At 33.4% G+C, this 19056-nt stretch overlaps 2 protein-coding genes across 4 annotated transcripts in view; one reads left to right on the top strand and one right to left on the bottom strand.

Moving 5' to 3' along the window:
- ASB3 (ankyrin repeat and SOCS box containing 3) overlaps positions 1 to 19056 on the top strand; it is a 105889-nt gene that overhangs the window by 6852 nt on the left and 79981 nt on the right. The window lies entirely within an intron of this gene.
- On the bottom strand, positions 1237 to 11637 carry CHAC2 (ChaC cation transport regulator homolog 2). The gene is made up of 3 exons (XM_003758280.4): positions 10998 to 11637; positions 4590 to 4625; positions 1237 to 2223 (listed from the first exon to the last, which is right to left on the bottom strand). Exons 1-3 carry the CDS (start codon positions 11130 to 11132, stop codon positions 1840 to 1842), a joined length of 555 nt encoding a protein of 184 aa, XP_003758328.1. The 5' UTR covers positions 11133 to 11637; the 3' UTR covers positions 1237 to 1839.

The following is a 19056-nucleotide window of genomic DNA, read 5'->3' as shown; positions in this document are numbered from 1 at the left end:
GGTCACACAGATAGGACGTATTAAGTTTCTGAAGATCAGATTTGAACTCGGGTCCTCCTGACTTCAGGACTGGTGCTCTCTCCACTGTGCCTGCCCCGGCCTTATTTAATCTTAATACTCCACTGGAGGGAAGAAGAAGGGGAGATACATACACATTTCTACTTGCTCTCCCCTTTCTTTCTCCCTGTTATGTACTATAATATTATTCCTGGCCACGCCTCAAATGGCCAGTGTTTGGGTCTTGATTGAATCTTTTTGGTTTAGGCCATAAAACTTGAGGATTTTCCCTTTCTAGATTTATTTGACTAGGTGAAACAAGCCTTTCTTTACCTCCTACTCAGTCAAACCCGTTGGAAGACCTTAGCTTAAAAAAAGCCAAGATTGTCCCTAGGGCTATCTCCAATTGTCCTGATCTATATTTGGCCACTGGAGGGGGAAGAATAGGCAATTGACCTTGCACAGCCCTCCCTCAATTGAATCCAATCCACTTGCATGTCATGGTGTCACTGCCTCTTTGAGGCAACAGATAGTATCACTTGGGGGGAAGTGATACGGTAGACTGGGCCTGGAATCGGGAAGACCTGACTTGAGTTCAAACATGACCTTATTCACTTATCCTTGTGACCCTGGGTCTTTATTTAACCCTATTTACCCTCAGTTTCCTCATCTGTCAAATGAGCTGGAGATGGAAACGGCAAAGCACTCCAATATCTTGGCCAAGAAACCCCAAATGACATCATGAAGAGTTGGACATGACTAAAAAGAGACTTGAACAATTTTCCCCCTTTGCAGTCATCCCCTGGTGAAGCTTAGAAATCCTTTCTTAGAATATTTTTTAATGCTTAAAATACATGAGATCATAAAGGAAATCAATCATATATACAGTTATCAAAATATTAGTTAGTTCACAGATCCCAGATAAAGAACTTTCAGTATTAATTGATCTCTTTAAAGGCCACTAGTAGTTTAAATCTTTGATCCTTGGTATTTCAAGGTTATTGAGTTATGTTCTGTAGTAATTATATATATGCACAAATAACTGCTATTCAAGAAGATAAAGTACAATACAAACAACATTCATAGGAAAACTTTTACATGAAAATGTTATCTTAAGTTTAAAAGGACTGATAAACATTGAAAAATACAAAAGTTAAGGATTTAAGATTGAAATCTTTGTGTTTATTAAAATACATATATTACAATCACATGCTAATATAAGTTTTTGCACTTTAAACCATGGTTTGTTATAGAATTAATTTTACAAGCACAGATACATGTTACAGAATTTCAGGTTTCAGTTTGGTTCACCAGTAACTTCAAAATGGTATTTTACTGGCAGATGGGTAGATTTAGAGATTATTTTCCATATTTGATGGGCTAGAGTAAAATTTAGTTGTTCTCCTAAAATAGATTTCTAGTGCTTATCTCAAAGGACAAAGTTACTGAGCATTTTATTTCATGCATCCACATTAGTGAGGGAGAAGATCTGATATCAGAAAACTACATTTTAAGATTAAAACAGGCAAGAGTACTGAGGTTATTTCATTTTTCTTCTACTTATCATCAAATTAGTAATTTGTTTAACATTCTCAAAACAGGACGCATGAAGATTTCTTTACCTGTATATTTCTAAACCAAGAATATATTGGATGTTACTTAAATGTGATTTAGCTTGGGAATTTAAAAAATGCTTGAATACAAATGTATGTGCAGATTTTCCAGTGCAGATTACAAATAGCAAACTATGTTATTCTGAATACACCATTAAGAAAAAGATTATGACATTTAGGGGAAATCATTACCCTGAAGATAGTGTTTATTTTGAAAATCAATGATTATCTATATGCAATTGAGATTCTGTTTTTGTTCAGAAAGTTCTTTTACTAATTTTTCCAAGGAGAAGAGATGCTCGTCTGCATCTTCTGGCACAAGATTCCTAATGGAATTTGCAAGTTCAAAAAGATATTCAGTATTTCTTCCACTAGGACCAACTGCATTTAAAATCTGTTCAGCAATGTCTTCCAGAGGGGCTGGACCAAGATAATTAGGATTATCACAAGTTCCAATATATAATAATACACTAAATGGTTTCATGGTGTGATCTTTTGGGTAGAAAATGACTGTTGTAGTCCTGTAGCCTCCTTTCTCTCTGAAATCCAGATAAGCTTTTACTTCCTCTTCTTTTCCTGCTGGTAGTTGGTATGCAACACCCCATACACAACCCTGCAGAAGAATAAAAGTGGGTAAATCTATCTTGTGTTTTAAAAGATGTGTAAAAATATTTATAAAATATGGGGAAATGTTATATTCAGAGTATTTTTGAAAATATAAAATCAGCATCCTGAACTGGCACCTGTAACTCCTGTTGTAATAATTCTCTTTAGCTATTTGCACTACTGGTAAATAGACTATGCCATTATTTGTTTTTTTCTACTCTAATATAGGATTGAAAAAGAGAGTCCAGTCACTTAGCCAGAGTAAGGGATAACCAGAGAACAGTTACATATGTTACACTGCTGATGTCAAAAGGCACTCAGCATGCTGGTTGGATTCCATCGGTCAATTTACAATAGGACAAGGACATAAATAATGCAAGATGAACAGGCTTCTGGATATAATCCCAAAATAGTGGTTTCATAGTTTCATTGGAGCATTTTATATTGATTATTAATTTGTATTAGTAGGGCTGAAATAAAAGTGAATACACACGCACACACACACATATGCATGCAAATATATGTGTCTATGTGCATGTGTTTATATATGTACACACATTCATACACATGTGGGAATAGAGAATATTTCTCTCTATTATATCACTTCTCAAAAATATAAGAGATTCATATGTAACATGGGAGTCAACCACACAATTTTGTGAATTTTTTCTTTTGCTTAAGTTTTTCAAGAGTTCTATGAAATTTTCAATAATGGTTACAAGTGAGGGAAATACCTTAAAAAAAAGCTGCATCTTATTCTAGAATAGTAGTCATCATAATATTTTCAAGTAAAATTGTTTTTGGCAATAAACAATAAAATTGTTTTGTTTTATACCTATTTTTATATAAAGATTAAGGCATAAAAAATAAAAACTAAAACTAAAGCAATGTACTTCCAAAATTGGATTTTTATTTCACTGGACATAGAGAAAGCATTATTTTTTCATTTCCTGTATTTATTTAAAGAAAAAGCTAATGCATATATTTATTACTAAATATTTTATTAATATGTTTATTAAGAATGTTGCCACAAAAGTGGAAGCTATTTTATAGCTTTAAACCTAACAGAAAGCCTTTAATCATTAAACTCTGGGTTGCTAATCATTTTAATAGCCAAATTGATTAAAATGGCTTACAAAATCCAATGTCATTTATTAACTGTTTAGTTTGGGATTTATATCTACAATTAAATGTTTTAAGTTTTTACGAAAAAAAAAAATTCCTCCAGAAAGCATTTCGTAGTTTATAGCATTTACTTGTTCACATTATGTACATATTATGAAGCATGATGATACATTTGCTTTGCTTGTAGCCATACTTTTTTTTTTTTAACAACACTTTTTCTAAAAATACTATAAATGTGAACTGCTTAAACTTCTCTACGACTATCTTGAGAGGCTCATAAGCATCATTTTTAATGAACAGAGGAAGAACTTTCAAGAATATATTAGAAAAAAGACTGGTATTTATGTAGCTACACTCTTAAAAAATTATTCTTCAACCATCTTTTTTTGGGAAAACTTTTGTGAAATTAACTGTTAATACCCCCAAAGTGGTAAGTAAAAAATACCCAAGAAATTGAGGAATATGAACCACATAAACATTTTAGGAATTGTATACAAAAACATTGTTCTTAGTACTGTTAATAAAATTCAATCAATAAAAAAAGTAGAATTGCTGGAGAGTCATTAAAGTAATTATTTTTGCAAATGGGGAATGACTATTAAGATTGCATTAGTTATTAACAATTTGCCATTCATCAGGCAGTTATAATAATAAAAATGAGCTTTAAACCTCAGGAGGCTGGAACTCAATTACTATTTTGTAAATGACAAATTTATGGTAATATAGAATATTTAATAAAAAAATCAGCACAGTGACAATGGTAGTCAATTTGAGATGTCATATGGCATAACAGGTGAAGGGGCTGGTCTTAAGAGACAGAAATACACACATATATTGTCTAGTTGTGTGAAATTCCTCATACAAATGATATCATAGATCTGTTCCCACCTCTACAAAAAGTCTTTAACATTGGTTTTGTGAACTGAGTGTCTCCACTTATTTCAAGGACTTTTGTAAGATTTTTTTGAAATGCAGTTTATTTAAAATGTCCCTCATAGTTCTTTATTTCATTTTTTAATTTATACATGTCTGCCTCCATATAGCTCTGTCCTCTGCAAACCTGAAATCAAACATGGATGATCAAAAAGATGCTTTAACATAAAAAAAATTGGGGATCTTAGAACTAAGATAGTTTGCTTTTTCCTTCTATTATGCTATCTCCCTTGTAGAACTTCTTTGATTATCTGTTTTGATTGTATACTTCTTATAATTTCACATAGACATCTTTATATAAAAACTGTACCATACCCCAGGATCTTCAACAAGAGTCACAACTCTTCCAGGCTGGAAAAAATTTCAAAAACAAACAAACAAACAAATAAATAAATAAGTATATACTTAATGGAACATCAGTATCAACCTGTAGTTAAAATAAAATAAAAATCACTACACACCAAGTTAATACAATCATGTTTCAGCAAAGGACTTCATATGTTGTAATCTAAAGTGTATTGAATCAGAAAAATATGCTGTTTTCTAAAAAATAATTTCAGTGAAATTATATTGGATATATTTTATACGAATAAAAACAAGAAAACATGTGGACAGCCAGAGACTACTTCAGAATTAAAGGTAGTGAGAGAAACTGCAAATAAGATAAAACATCTGGCTACTTTCTTGTTACGCGAGTTAAAAATATGACATTCCTAGGTACCGTTCGACTGCTAGGGAGCACTGGTAGAACAAAAGGAGCTTTTATTAGAGAACTAGGTGGCCTGTACTACTTAGTGGTCATAAATTAATCTCTTCATAAACAGCTGATAGTTATATGTCACGCTTTTAAGATTTAAAGCACTTTACATAGTTAAGGTAACTGAAAGTGTTATCATTCTCATTTTACAATTAGTATGAGTTGTCAGAAGCAAGACTTGAATCTCACAAGTCTTCCTTGACACCAAGCTGGCCTGGATTTCTTTTAAAAAAGTAAATATTGCTAGCTTTCTGGCATGCCACCTTGATTAATAAAAATTCCTTTTTTAAATAACTGCTCAGTCATGAGGTTTCTTGGATTCCATTTATTTAGTAAATTTTTGTTTTAAGCTTATTTCATTATTTACTTCTCAGATGAATAACATACTCAACAAGTAGTTGTCCAGTTTTTGCTTTATGGCCTCTAAGGAGAGGGATCCCGCTATCTCTATAGACAGTCTTTAAGATGGTTTGGACAGTTTTAATTTTTACAAAGGTTTTCCTCTTGTTAGATCTAAATTGCTCCTTTGCTTTCTAGGGCCAAAATCATATCCTTGTTCCACAAGACAGTTCTCCAAATCTTTGAACAAAGCTGTCTGTCATCATGTTTGTCTCATGGATCCTCTTCATGAACTCAAGGCCCTTTACCCTTTGGACGCTTTGCCTTTTTAGTTGCCTTATCATACTATTAAATTATGTTGAACTTGCAATCCACTAGAACCCTTAGATTCTTTTTAGAACAACTGCTACCCAGGCCTTCTCCATCTTATCTTTTTGGAGTTGATGTTTTATTTTTTGTATTCAAGTGCAGATTTTACATTTATCTTTTATTTAATTTAAGTTTTCTTGGATGTAGTTCAATGATGTAGCTCAAAAATGTGAAATACTGGAGGCCTGAAACATTAAAATATAATTGGAAAATAAATTTAACAAAATAGAACATAGATAACATTAAATTTTAAACTAAGTCAAAATGTGGCTTAAAGGAATCTTTATGTAGGGATTAGTGGGCCCCATTTCTCTTTGATAGAACTATTCGAATATCTTTTTGGATCTTGAATTTGTCATCTAGGATTAAAGTTATTCCCCTCATTTTTGTTTTTTGCAAATATGATGAAGCTATCATCTGAACCTTTACTCAAGGAATTGATAAAAATATTAAAGCATAGAGCCAAATAAATAAATCCCTAAGAGTGTTCCATTAGAGATCTTCTACCATATTGATACTGAGTCATTAATAACCATTCTTTGAATGTGCAATCCAATTATTTTTAAATCCATTTCGCTATATTATCCCATATCTCCCTATCTTTCCCCAAGAAGACTATGAGATTTACCTTTGCTAAAATAGGTAAAGTATATATAGCATTGCTAGAATTAGAAGTTAATTGGGCATAATTAAGAGTGTTCTTTGTAATCACTTCTTCCCTATTTAGATGCCTAGATGCCCAAGTGGAACATTTGTTATTCAATCTTTTGGTAACGCTTGTATTCTATGTTTTTTTCTGATATTACTGAGAGTGCCTCAACAATCATAATCTGTCAGGACTCCAAAGATAGAATTAATCTAGCCAGGAAATGTGAATGCAAATAAGAGCAACTATATACTTATTTACAGTTTCCTTTTCTTCTATCTTCAGCATTAAGAACTTAGCACCTTTGCCTTATTTTTGTCCGTTATCATATTATCCACACCAAGAGAAGTTCCCATCCCCTTCTTGATTATCTTTTTTTCTCCAAATATAACAATAACAAATCTTTTGTTATCTTTAATTGGAAAGCAAGTGCTAATCTGCATTAGTAAAAATTTACCTCATTCTGGGAACTCTTAATGCTGGTAGAATTACATCAGAACCAAAAATTTGTAGGTGAAAACAAATAATGCATTGGGGAGACAAAAACATATAAGAAATAGATATTAAGTACTAAATTGCATAGTTCTGATTAGAATTACTCTAGGAGATTATAAAATGATATTGAGTGTTTACGATTAGGATTTCCTAAAGGATTTTCCTTTCCTGGGCTTCATACGATATAAAGGACTCAAATAGGCAGTGTTATAAAGGTGTCACTAACTAGAAGAGAGGCATACAGGTAATATGTCCAGAAAATATACAGAAAACCAGCCATCCCAGTTTTTAAGACCTTGCTGTCTCCTAATTTTCCTTCTCCCTATTTGACCACTGCTTAGTTTTCATAGCTTGATCTTTATTTTTTTCCCATCCCTAACAACTAGGTGTTCTCTATGGCTTTGCTAAGGGCCCTTTTCTCTTGGAGATGTAGGACTTCTTAAGGGTTCAGTTTTCACCATGTACATGGCTCCTAGATCAAGGATCAAGTTTTAATTATGAATTACTACTTTTCTTTTAGGTATCAACAATTGGGTTTTCAGAGATATCAAAGTCAGTCTGTTGAAATGGGAATTCATTTTTCCTTTCTCAATCAATTCTTCCCTCAAACTCCCTATTTCTTTTAAGAGTGTGTCTACTATTTTTTTTTTTTTTTTTTGTCCCCCAGGTTCATAGCTTCAAGATGCATCCTCAACTTACAGATACTACTTCCACAACATCTCTCATGTCCCATACACTTCATTCACATCATCAGTTAACATTTAGTTAAGTATCTATTATGTACCAGGCATTGTGCTAAGGATAAAAAAAAGAAAAAGACAATCCTTGCCCTTGAGGAGTTTAGTCTAAAGGCATCTACCTAATTGGAATTATAGTATTTAGTCTTTCCTCTTTCCATTTTCTCTCTTAGAAGAGGATACCAAATTTTAATGGCTACCAAAGTTATCTTTCCTGAGTAAAAGTCTGGCTATGTAGAGTAAAAGTCTGACTATGCCTCTCCACTGCCCGTGAAATTGAGTGGCTCACTATTACTTATGGGATCAAAACCAAAAACCTTTAGCATTATAAACCCTTCACAAGAATAGCTTCAACTTATTTTTTCTCCTAAAACTTTTTGCACTTTACTCACTTTTTTTCCACTGTCAAAATGGTCTGCTTGCTTTTCCATCCCCTACTTCTACTCTTTTGAGTAGGACTTGATTCATTTTTCAATCAAATGACTTACAGGTAGTACTTTGTGGGCTCAAGATAGTCTTTTTAATAAATGATTGTTGAATGAATTTGCATAGGCTGATTCTTTTGGCTAGAATTAACTCATTTTCTATTTTTAAAAATCTTTAGATTTTTTTTCTAGGCTCAACCCTTTAAGATTGAAAAAGCTATCTTCACCCAATGGGAACCCCCATTGTTCAGCAAAGCAGATTTTGAATCATGTGTAAAGGCTGAGATGGAGTCCAAAGAAGTTAAATGGCTAGTGTCAGGTAGCTGATTTGTATCAGTGCTGGGATTAGAATTCTAGTCTAAACTCTAAATCCACTGTTTCTTCCCTTACCTTTATTTAATAAATGGCAATATTAATCTTGCTTAACAGTTTTGGAAAAAGGTATAAGATGATGATCATAGGATTTGAAGAGAGAAGGATCATCTAGTCAATTTTTTCATTTTATGGCAAAGGAAGCTGATGCCCATTTAAAAACTGGCCTTAGTTAATTCCAAATCCAATTACATTCCTTTTAGGTCATCTCCTGAGGATTGGTCACTAAATGACTTTTTTTCTGTCACTGTTACTCAAGATTTTTTATTAAGATATTCACACATGAAATTGTGTTTTAGGTACAGAAATATAGACCTAACATTAAAAAAAAATTTTTTTTCCCTTTGTAAAATGAAAAGGGATGATCTAAAACTAGATAAAGGTGTCTGGAACCTTGTGGCTTTGCAAAACCTTCCAAGGGGTCAGTTTTTATTTGACAAAAAAAAAAAAAAGCTTTATATTTATAATAGGAACCAAAGGTAAAAAGCAAATCCTGCATATTAACGTCTTTCTTTGTTTTGATATTGTATAAAAATGGATTTTTTTTTTTTAACTGTTTTTAATTACCAAGTCATCTAATTTGTACTTTTTCTTCTATAACGTTTTTGGTGACACTACCAACTTCATTTTTCAAGATTAATGAAGTATATTAGTGCTAGCTAATATGCTAGTGAAAAACAGTATATCATATGCCTTTTACTATATATATATATAAAATATGATTTTGTATAATATGTATAATATATATAATATAATAAATAAGATTTTTTTTCCCTAAGGATTTTGAAATTAATTTAACTGTGGAAAACTTAAATGTTAAGTAATCTTGAATAGTTCTCAAAAATCATTATTTGTTCCCTGGAATTTCTCATGGTTTATATTTGCACTGGCTCCATCATTTAAATACTATTATGTTCACAATTTTTAACCCCTCCCTTGGCATATCATTGGCATATTTCTTAAGAAAGAAAATAGCTCCATTAAATTTTAGGTGGAGATTAACTAGTTTTTAATTAATTTTTTTATATCTTTAAATTGTGCCTCCCTACTTCTGATTAACTTCTGATCTATTAGAAATTGTCTTTTCTGCTTTCAGGTTCTGCAGTTTAAGATTAGTTTGAATCCTGTCTTTGACACTTAATAGTGATGTGATCAAACAGATCAGTAAACTTGGGGCATAAAAAATGGGCAATAAACAGGTTGTGAGCATCAAAAGAGGTAACATTTGTATTTCTAAATTTTAAAATCTTAAATAAGTGTTAGCAACTGCTATTATTCTGGGTAGAGCTGTGTTATTTTTCTCCCTCCCACTTGTCTATAAAATATATATCCTTTAAAAAAAAATCCTTTCCCTTCCTTTTGTTGTCTCATTTATCAGATGGATTTAAAAAGTTTAAAAAACAAAAATAAATTCTGGGCAATGAAAGGTGAATATGAAAAAGATGGTATTCTCTATGTAGGTTGAAATCCCAGCTCTGACACTGGGTAAGTCACTTTCACTTTTCTGAGACTAAATTTTCTAATCTGCAAAATGAGGATGACTCTTGCCCTACCTATTTCATGTTTGTGTGCCAAAAGCAAAAAATTAAACCTGAGTAACTTATTTTAAGAAAAGTTTCATCTATTTACACATATTTCAGTATTTAAAAGGATAAAAGGGATCAAGGGATCATTAAATTCAGATCGCTATTTTCAAAACTTTATTTCTTCAAGAATAAACGATGTAAATCAACACAAGGCTGGTTTAGATAAACAATGGTTAATTCTGTGTATATTTTATGTATACAAATGATGCCTATAAAAGGATGATAACAGTTGAGGAAGATAGAGGAAAGGTAAAAGAAACAAAACTTCCTTAATTTAGGATTGGTGAGAAACTAACAGAAAAAATAAACATTGGTAAATAGTGATTCCATATTTATCATCACCAAGTACATTCAGGAAACAACTGTTCAGTTGTGATAACAAAATTTCTTTTCTTTTAATCATTCAGGCAAGTCTAAGTAACTTGAAGAGTTTAGGAAAGAAAGGCTAATGATTTGTTATAACATATATCTGAATTTAAACTATTATTGATTTCAATAGCAGAATGTAGAAATTTCCAGGCCTTTAATTCCTGGAAAGTAAATTGTGTACAACAAGGTGATTTCAGTGCTGCCAGATTAAAGACACGTGAATTAATCTATTTCTCCTGTTTTGTCTGTTGTGACTTTACCCCGAGACCTTCTTTTAAGCACCAAAACCCACGTAAATGGGGGGCTTCTTCCTAGATTATAAACCCTACAAATTTGCTTCTGCTACAAAAACTTCTTTAGAAGTGAACAGTACCCTCTGGTAACAGTCAACACTCCCGGTTTTCTTAATGCATTTTGGAGAGAGTTTGGCTAGGGGTTGGATGAAGAAGATGCAGATAGGACAAAGTAGAATAACATTGTTTTGGCGTCCCAGAAGCCTCCACGATGGGAGAAGGGGAGAGGGTGTGTGCGGGGGTGAGGAGGGGAGAAAAAGGAAGGGTGTCACTAGGTGAGAGCCTGGTCTCCGCGTGGGAAGGGGCAGCAGCGAAGGTCGGAGCTGGTTCCTCACCTTGCCAGGAACCCCGCGGTGGTCGGTGCTGCCCTGCCAGAAGCGCCGGCTGTAGCCCGTGATGGACCCGACCAGTTTATCCTGATACGGGAAATCCACTTTCCAGATTAGGGAGCCATATCCGAAAATCCACATTTTCCTCTGCACCTTTTTCCTTAACCAGCTGTCTGAACTGCTAGTCTCTCGGAGCCGCTACTAACCGGCTCTCCAGGCGCAGGCGCGACGGCTGCGCAGTCGCCGAGTATGCAAGGGATTCTGGGAGATCTACCTTAAACCTCTGAGCCTCTTGTTTTCTCAAAGTTTAATTTCTTTTTGCTTCTAGAGGAATTGTAACTTTACTTTCCGTAGAATCGTAGTCTCTTCAATACTTTTGTATTGTCTCTTCGCCATTCCGTTCTGTGTGCTTTTTTTGCCCGGAACTACCATGCCCACAACGTCTTTCCAAGTGTGGACTTTTCCCTGTTTCTCCTCCCCCTTCTTTCGAAAGTTGTTTAAGCCCAGAGGGAAGAAGGAAAGGCACTGTTCTGATTGGGCTGAGAGTGGTGCCGGCTCTAGGGTTTGAGAATTTATGTATTGCGCCCGGTTTTGGATTTCTCTCCAGGCCACACCTCTCCCGAAGGCAGTTTACAGCAAGTTCTTTTCCCTTTCAGCGTTTCTGTATGTTTAATATTAAAAAGCCGTTTTCTGTTGAGTTTGTTTAGTACCCATAGGTTCTAATTGCCTCCTCCCCCTCTTCTACGTGGCACTATAAGCTTTATTAGTTGGCTTTTCTCCCCCCTCCGCCGGGAGAAGTGGAACTTGGGGTGAAAAATACTGTTCACCTCTAGAGAAAAAACTGATGGAGAATGAATGCACCTTGAAGCATACTTTTCTACTTTATTTTTCTTGGTTTCTTTTTGTTTGTTTTTGCTGAATTTTCTTTTACGACAAGGCTAATACGGAAATATTTTTCATAACTGCACGTGTATAATCTATATTAAATTGCTTGCCTTCTCAAGAAGTGGGTAGGGAAGAAAAGGAAAAAGAATTTGGAATTTACATAAAGAAGAATGTTAAAAAATATTACATATAATTGAGAAAAAATAAATGCTGGGGAGGAGGAGTTCTTGAAAATATTTAATGAATCAACTAGTACAAGACCACTTTCACCTAAAAGTCAGGACCAAGAGACCATCCCTTCATAAAAAAATTACAGCTAGAATTTAAAATGCAACATTTTAACACTAAAATATCGTAGAGAAGAGGTTTGGACTAGCATTCAAGAAACAGGCTTAAATTCCAGCTCTGGTATTTATGAACATCAGGATCATAGAGACATCACTTGGCCTCTGGACCATCTTCAACTATAAAACAGAAAAAATAAAATATTTTCACTCATAGGGTTAACTTTTACATAAACAACTTTAAAGTTTGCAAAGGGACTTACATGCATTATGTCGTTTAATCTTCAAAGAAGTTCTGTAAGATAGACCCTTCCAGGGTTATCATTTTCATTTTACCCCTAAGGAAAATGAGGCTTTTGGGCACACTGGTCTCCTGGCATCTCCACACAAAGAGCAGTGTCCTTTGGGTATAGTTAATCCAAAATGTTCTCCAGAGTGGTTGAAACAGATCATAACTCCACCAACAGTGGGAGTATTAATATCCAATTTTCCCCAACATCTCCAACATTTATCATTTTCCTTTTGTCAGCCAATCTGAAAGATATGAAGTGGTATTTCAGATTGCTTTAATTAGCATTTCTCTAATCATTGGTGATGGAGCCTTTTTTCTGTACTATAGATAGCTTTGATTTTCTGAAAGCTGCCTTTTCATATCCTTTGACCATTTATCACTGAAGGAATGACTCAAATTCTTATAAATTTGATTTATGTTCAACATATTTGAGAAATGAGGTCTTTATGAGAGAACTTTGATATAAAATATTTTTCTGTGGTTTCCTGCTTTCTTTTTAATTTTAGCTACTTTGGTGGTAGTAGTGGTAGTAGTATTTTTTGACAAAAATAGTTTAATGTAATCACAATTATCCATTTTTTATCCCATAATGCTTTCTTATCTCATTTGGTCATAAATTCTTCCATTATACATACAATAAGTAAAATTTTCCATGCTCCTCTAATTTACTTAAGATATCACTCTTTATGTTTAAATCATGAACCCATTTTGACCTTATCTTAGTACATAGTATAAGATACTGTATTCTGGTTTTCCAGCAGTTTTTGTTGTATGGTGAGTTCCTGTTGCAAAAATTTGGATCTTTGGTTTTGCCCAATGCTAGATTACTGTGGTCATTTAGTACTGTTATATTATGTATCTAATCTATTCCACTGATCCACTATTCTATTTCTTAGCCAGTACCTGACAGTTTTGATGATTACCACTTCAGTAATCTGTGTTCTAGGTCAGTTATTTTTCTGATGATATACTTTGTTTCTATTTTAATTCTTTTGACTGTTTTATTGTTTCTTGCTGTCGTGTGGCGTTATTAGCTTCCATTTCTAATTTTTAAGGATTTTTTCCCCTTATTTTAAAGAGTTATTTTCCTCCCCCCCATTTGGTAATTCTTTTTTTTTTTTTTTTTTTTTTAAAGGAGTTACTTTCATCAGCGAAGTTTTGTACTGTCTTCTTCCATTTGGCCAATTTTGTTTTTTAGATTATTTTTTCAGCATTTTTTGTGTTTCTTTTACCAAGCCATTGTCATTTCATAATTTTCTTGTGTCACTCTCATCTCTTTCTTCAGTTTTTCCTCTGCTACTCTTATGTGATTTTGAAAACCATTTTTTAAAGCTCTTGTCAGAATTCTTGTTGCGCTTGTCTCTGACTCATTCTTTTTTTCCTTTTAGGCTTTGCTTATAGCTATGTTGATATCATTGTCTTCTTTTGAATTTGTGAATTGTTATTATTATTATTTTTTAGTCACTATAGTAGATTTTTGTGTTCAGGTTCTTTGCTCATTTTTCCAGCCTGTTTCTTGACTTTGAACTTTAAGTTGCCTCACTTCCTGGGGTGGCATGGGATGGGAGAACATTGTTCCAAGCTTTAAACTTTTTTATACTGCTGTTTTCAAACCTATTTTAAGGATTTGGAAGTTTTTAGTGCTTTCAAGGTAGTGTGGTCATTGTTATTACCCTCCTGGTCTGTACTCTTTTTCCTTATCAAGGAAGGGTCTTTGTTCCTTTGGAATTACAATTGATATTGTTTCTCAGTGCTCCTGTTCCCATGGTATGGGAAGCAAGTAATATACTATTCTTCAGGGTCCTTGCTCCTTTGGGATAGCAAATGCTGTTTTCTGCCCAGAAATGGGGATAGGGAACGTAGTTGCCCTAAAGTGTCATGTCATGTGCTCAGTGGCAGAAAAGCAGTTCCCTGTAGTTTTTTTCTGAAATTTTCTTTTTCCCATCTCTAACTTGAGAATTTCTGAAGCTGCTGCTTCACTACCAATAAGCTTCAGCACTAGCATTGCAGCCATGTAGGTTCCCACTCCCTCTTATTCCAAACTTCATGTCATAGACCTTTCCTTTTGATCTTCTAAATTCTCTTGGGCTGAAAGAATATTTCGCTCTGATCTTTTGTTGACTCTGCTATTCCAGAATTAGATTTGAAATATTAATTTAAAATTGTTTGGAAGGGAATATTGGGAGAAGTTGATTATAGTACTTCCTCTACTCTATCATATTGGCTCTTCCCAAACACTATATCTTCCCCCTCCTCCCCAAACACTATATCTTAATGTTACTTATTCTCTGGTTTGACAGATTAAAAAAATAAATCAGTGAAAAAATATCATATGCCTATTATGTTTCAAGTACAATTCTAGATGCTGTGGACACAAAGATAAAGAAGAAGCAGTTGCTTCCCTCAAGAAGCTTACATTCTATTGGGGAAAGTATCTACAAAGAACTTTTATATTACAACCAAATCTCCTAGAATTACTGAATAAACAAATTTAAATTGGTTCACAAAGTTTTACAAATCACCAAATATAATTGCAAAGCATTGGTAAAAATGAAGGATCTGCTTTGTTAATTATTTTCCCATTTAAAATCACCTAGATAGAGCTAGAATATTTTAGAGTAGAGAAAAAAAAAACCTATTAGAAATTAAGTTCTGTTAGCAACAGGAAAAATTTCAGCCTATCACCTTACAGTATAAAACTTTTATTTTTAGTATTTTACTTTTCTTTCCTCTTTACTTGTTCTATATGGTATCACATGTTACAGAAGATACTTCAATTTTATCATTATTTGCTGTTGGGTAGAACCAAACATTTTGTATTTCATAATTTTGTGGAATAATTGATTTCTCAAATTTCTGAAAAGAAAAAAAAAATCAACTTTCTTAAAAGTAGAATGCCAATTGAAACTAATTTACTTATTGTCTAAATTAAAATAACTTATCCCATTCCTACCTATAAAGGACATCTAGTGATTTTACTAGTCCTCATTGATGTTTTTGAAAAATATTCTTATATAAGAAATGTTGTATCTTTAGAGGTATCTTATAAGAAAAGTTATGATAATATTTCATATATTCAGTAGTTATTGGCTTTTTTCCTTTTTTGAAAATTGATGTTCTTTCAAAAAAATAATGCCGTTACTTCCCAATATCTGTCTCCTCACTCTGCTCAGAGTAGTGTACTTTTTTGTAACAGAAGAAAAATAAATCAGCACATTGGCTATGTATGGTCATCTGTGTGTTACCTGGAACTTATAAGTCAACATCTAATTATAGAGACTTCAAAAGTCATGACTGGCCACTGATCAGAGTTCTGATGTCTTTGATTATTGTTTTCCTTCATATTTTTGTGATCATTGTGTAAGTTCTCCTGATTCCGCTAATCTTGATATATATATATATATATATATCAGTTCATATAAATCTTCTCAAGTTTAATTAAATTTTTCATCTTTGAAAAGATGGGGTTCAGAGACATTCCATTATATTCATATACAATAGTTAACCAATTGGTGGGTGCTCTTTTGCTTTGTGTTTTTTGGTACTACAAAAAAAAAAAAGTGATATAAATACTTAGCATTTCTGGGACCTTTTCCTCTGTCTTTGGTCATCTTTGTATTTATTTATAATAATGTGCTATTGCCAGGGAAAAGGGAATTTATAATGTGCTATTGCCAGGTAAAAGGGAATGTACAAGTTCAAAGACTTTATTGGCACAGTTCCAAATTGTTTTATAGAATGATTGGGCCAGTGCCCTAATACTGCATTAATGTTTCTGTTCTTTCTTCAAACCTTTTAACATTTATCATTTTCTATCATTTTTCGTATTTTCCAATATGTTGAATGTGAGGTAAAGTCCATAACATTAATTTGTATTTCCCTCTTTTTAGAGATTTAGATAATTTTTTCCTATTTGTTGATATTTTGCTTTTCTTTTGTTTGTTCCTTTCCTTTGACCATGTGTGTTTTGGTGAATGGCTCTTAAACTTGTATATTTTGTCAACTTTATATTTATCTTATAGATCAGACCTGCAAAGATAATTTTTTTAATAGCTTTTTATTTACAAGTTATATGCAGGGGTAATTTTATAGCATTAATAATTGCCAAACCTTTTGTTCCACTTTTTCCCCTCCTTCCCCCCATTCCGTCCCCTCCCCCGCCCCATGGCAGGTTGACCAATACATGTTAAATATGTTAAAGTATAAATTAAATACAATATAAGTATATATGTCTTAATAGTTATTTTGCTGTACAGAACGAATCAGACTTTAAAATAGTGTACTATTAGCCTGTGAAGGAAATAAAAAATGCAGGCAGACAAAAATATAGGGACTGGGGATTCTGTGTAATGGTTTATAGTCATCTCTCAGAGTTCTGCAAAGATAATTTTTTGAAGATATTTCCCCTTCATCATTTTCCCTTTTTATTCTATTTGAGTTGACTTTATTTAGCAGAAACTTTTTACTTTTATGTAATTGCAGTTGCCTGTATAATCTCATGCTTGCTTCTGATTCTTATTTAGTTATTAACCATGAATGAATGAATGAATGAAAAAACACTTATTAAGCAATTAATATGTGTAAATCCTCTTGAATTGATATTTGATACTTGAGGTAAAGAGAGCCACAGGAATTTGTGTTGGGAGGGAGTTTCATATGATCCTATCTGCACTTTAGAGAAATCTTTTGGTAACTATTTGGTCATAGATTGGAGAAGGGATGTGCTTGAGGCACTTAAAATACCATAATAATCCAGATCAGGGATAGTAAATGAGAAAAGCATTTATTATGTGTTTATTTATTGTGCATAAATTATTTCTTTCTTTGAAAGTTTTAACTCCAAGTTACATAGTAAGGTGCTCTGGTCTTTTGAGTGTAGCAACCCAATGATGGTAATGTATCTTTAATGTAATTTCCACTGATAAAATAATACTGTTTTTTGATGTTGAACCAATGCAGAACCAATGATTTGGTGAGAACTTTTCTTTTCTGGGTCTAAAGTAACTATGACTAAGATTCTTGAAGAAGCAGTTGCTAGACTATATTATGTGCGGTTTACTTCCTGGTTATGGATATGGAGGGGGGGAAGGGGAAGAGTAGGCTGGAAATGGGTCTGGAGGTCTAGTGGAAGCTGTCATTTGTAGTGCTCTTGTCTTTGGCCATTAGTCAGCAATTAGTAATGTTAGAAATGTGGAAGATTGATTCTTTTCCCACAGGGATTGCTTCCCTCAGGAATGACTATAGGACTTGATTTAGAAACCAGGTCAGTGGTTGGGGAGGAGGTAATGTGCTTTTATTCCCAGGGATCTTTTGACATCGTGTCCTCAGTTGCCTCCATGGTATGGGAGATAGTGGTGGTGATTTGACTTGCCTGGTGCATGGGACCTTCTGTTTCTTCCCTTAGGGTATCTTGTAGCTTTAGATGCCTCTCCCTTAGGAGACAGTGACTATTGGTGGAGGTAGCTGGCCCCTCCTGCACAACATGGATGATACCTTCAGTGACTCCCCTAGAAGCTAGGAGACTCCTTTTTCCACAGGGATTTTGTTCATCATTGATGACTGTGGGGCCCAGGCTGAAAACATTGCCAGGGTCTTGGATTCAGGACCCTGGACTATCTCCATTAAGGTCCCTTGAGCGGTGGTAGTAGTGATTAGACTTGCCTAACATATGCATCCTATTGTTTCTTTCTCAAGTTGTCTAGTAGCTCTACATTTTTTCTAAATTCTTCTTGCATAAAGAGCTTTTTAATATTTAGGCCATATATACATTTAGAATTTATTGGTTATAAAATGTTGACCCAAACTAAGTTTTTTTTTTTTTTTTTGACAGAATGTGGTTCAGTTTTTTGAGTAGTTCTGGTCAAATGAGGAATTGTTTGTTTTGGGATTTAATCAAATCAAGACTTTTGAATTCAATTGTTTCTGATACTTACTTGAATATCTGTTCTGCTGATCATTTAAAATTTTTTTAACTAATATTGAATCGTTTTGGTGATTATTGTTTTGAAATATAGTTTGAAGTCTAGAAGTGATATTTCTCTTTCTCCTTTCCCCCTTTTTTCATATTCTCCTTTGATTTTTTTGGACCTCTGCTCCTACAAATGTTATTTGTTATCTCTTTTGTCTTATTTTATCTATAAAATAATTCCTTTGTCATTTTTTTTTGTGTGACACTAAGTCTATAAATTAACTTAAGTACTATCTTTATTATAATATTGTGGTCCAAACATGATCAAGGAATAGCATTTAAGTGTACCTTCATTTTTCTTAAGAATTGCTTGCAGTGGTAGTTATATAAGACTTGACTTTGATTTGGTGCTGATTATATTACACCATTTCAGAGCCTCCTGGAAGAAATCTGTAACCATTCAAAAGAGTCTGGCCTGACTTTCCACAAAGGGAAAGCTTTATGAAGAATGTCTATTGTCTAGATTTTAAAATGCAATTGGATGGACAACCATGTTTTAGAGCTTGTCTATTAGTGTGCATGCGCACACACACACACACACACACACACACTCTTATAGAACAGACAACGCTAATGGATAGTGAGTTGGGTCCACAATTAGAAAGAGCAATCTTAATTGCCTTTAGGAAATTGCAG

Source organism: Sarcophilus harrisii, chromosome 2 (genome assembly GCF_902635505.1).
Source record: "Sarcophilus harrisii chromosome 2, mSarHar1.11, whole genome shotgun sequence".
NCBI classification, from domain to species: Eukaryota; Metazoa; Chordata; class Mammalia; order Dasyuromorphia; family Dasyuridae; genus Sarcophilus; species Sarcophilus harrisii.
This window is presented reverse-complemented; position numbering and strand designations above follow the sequence as displayed.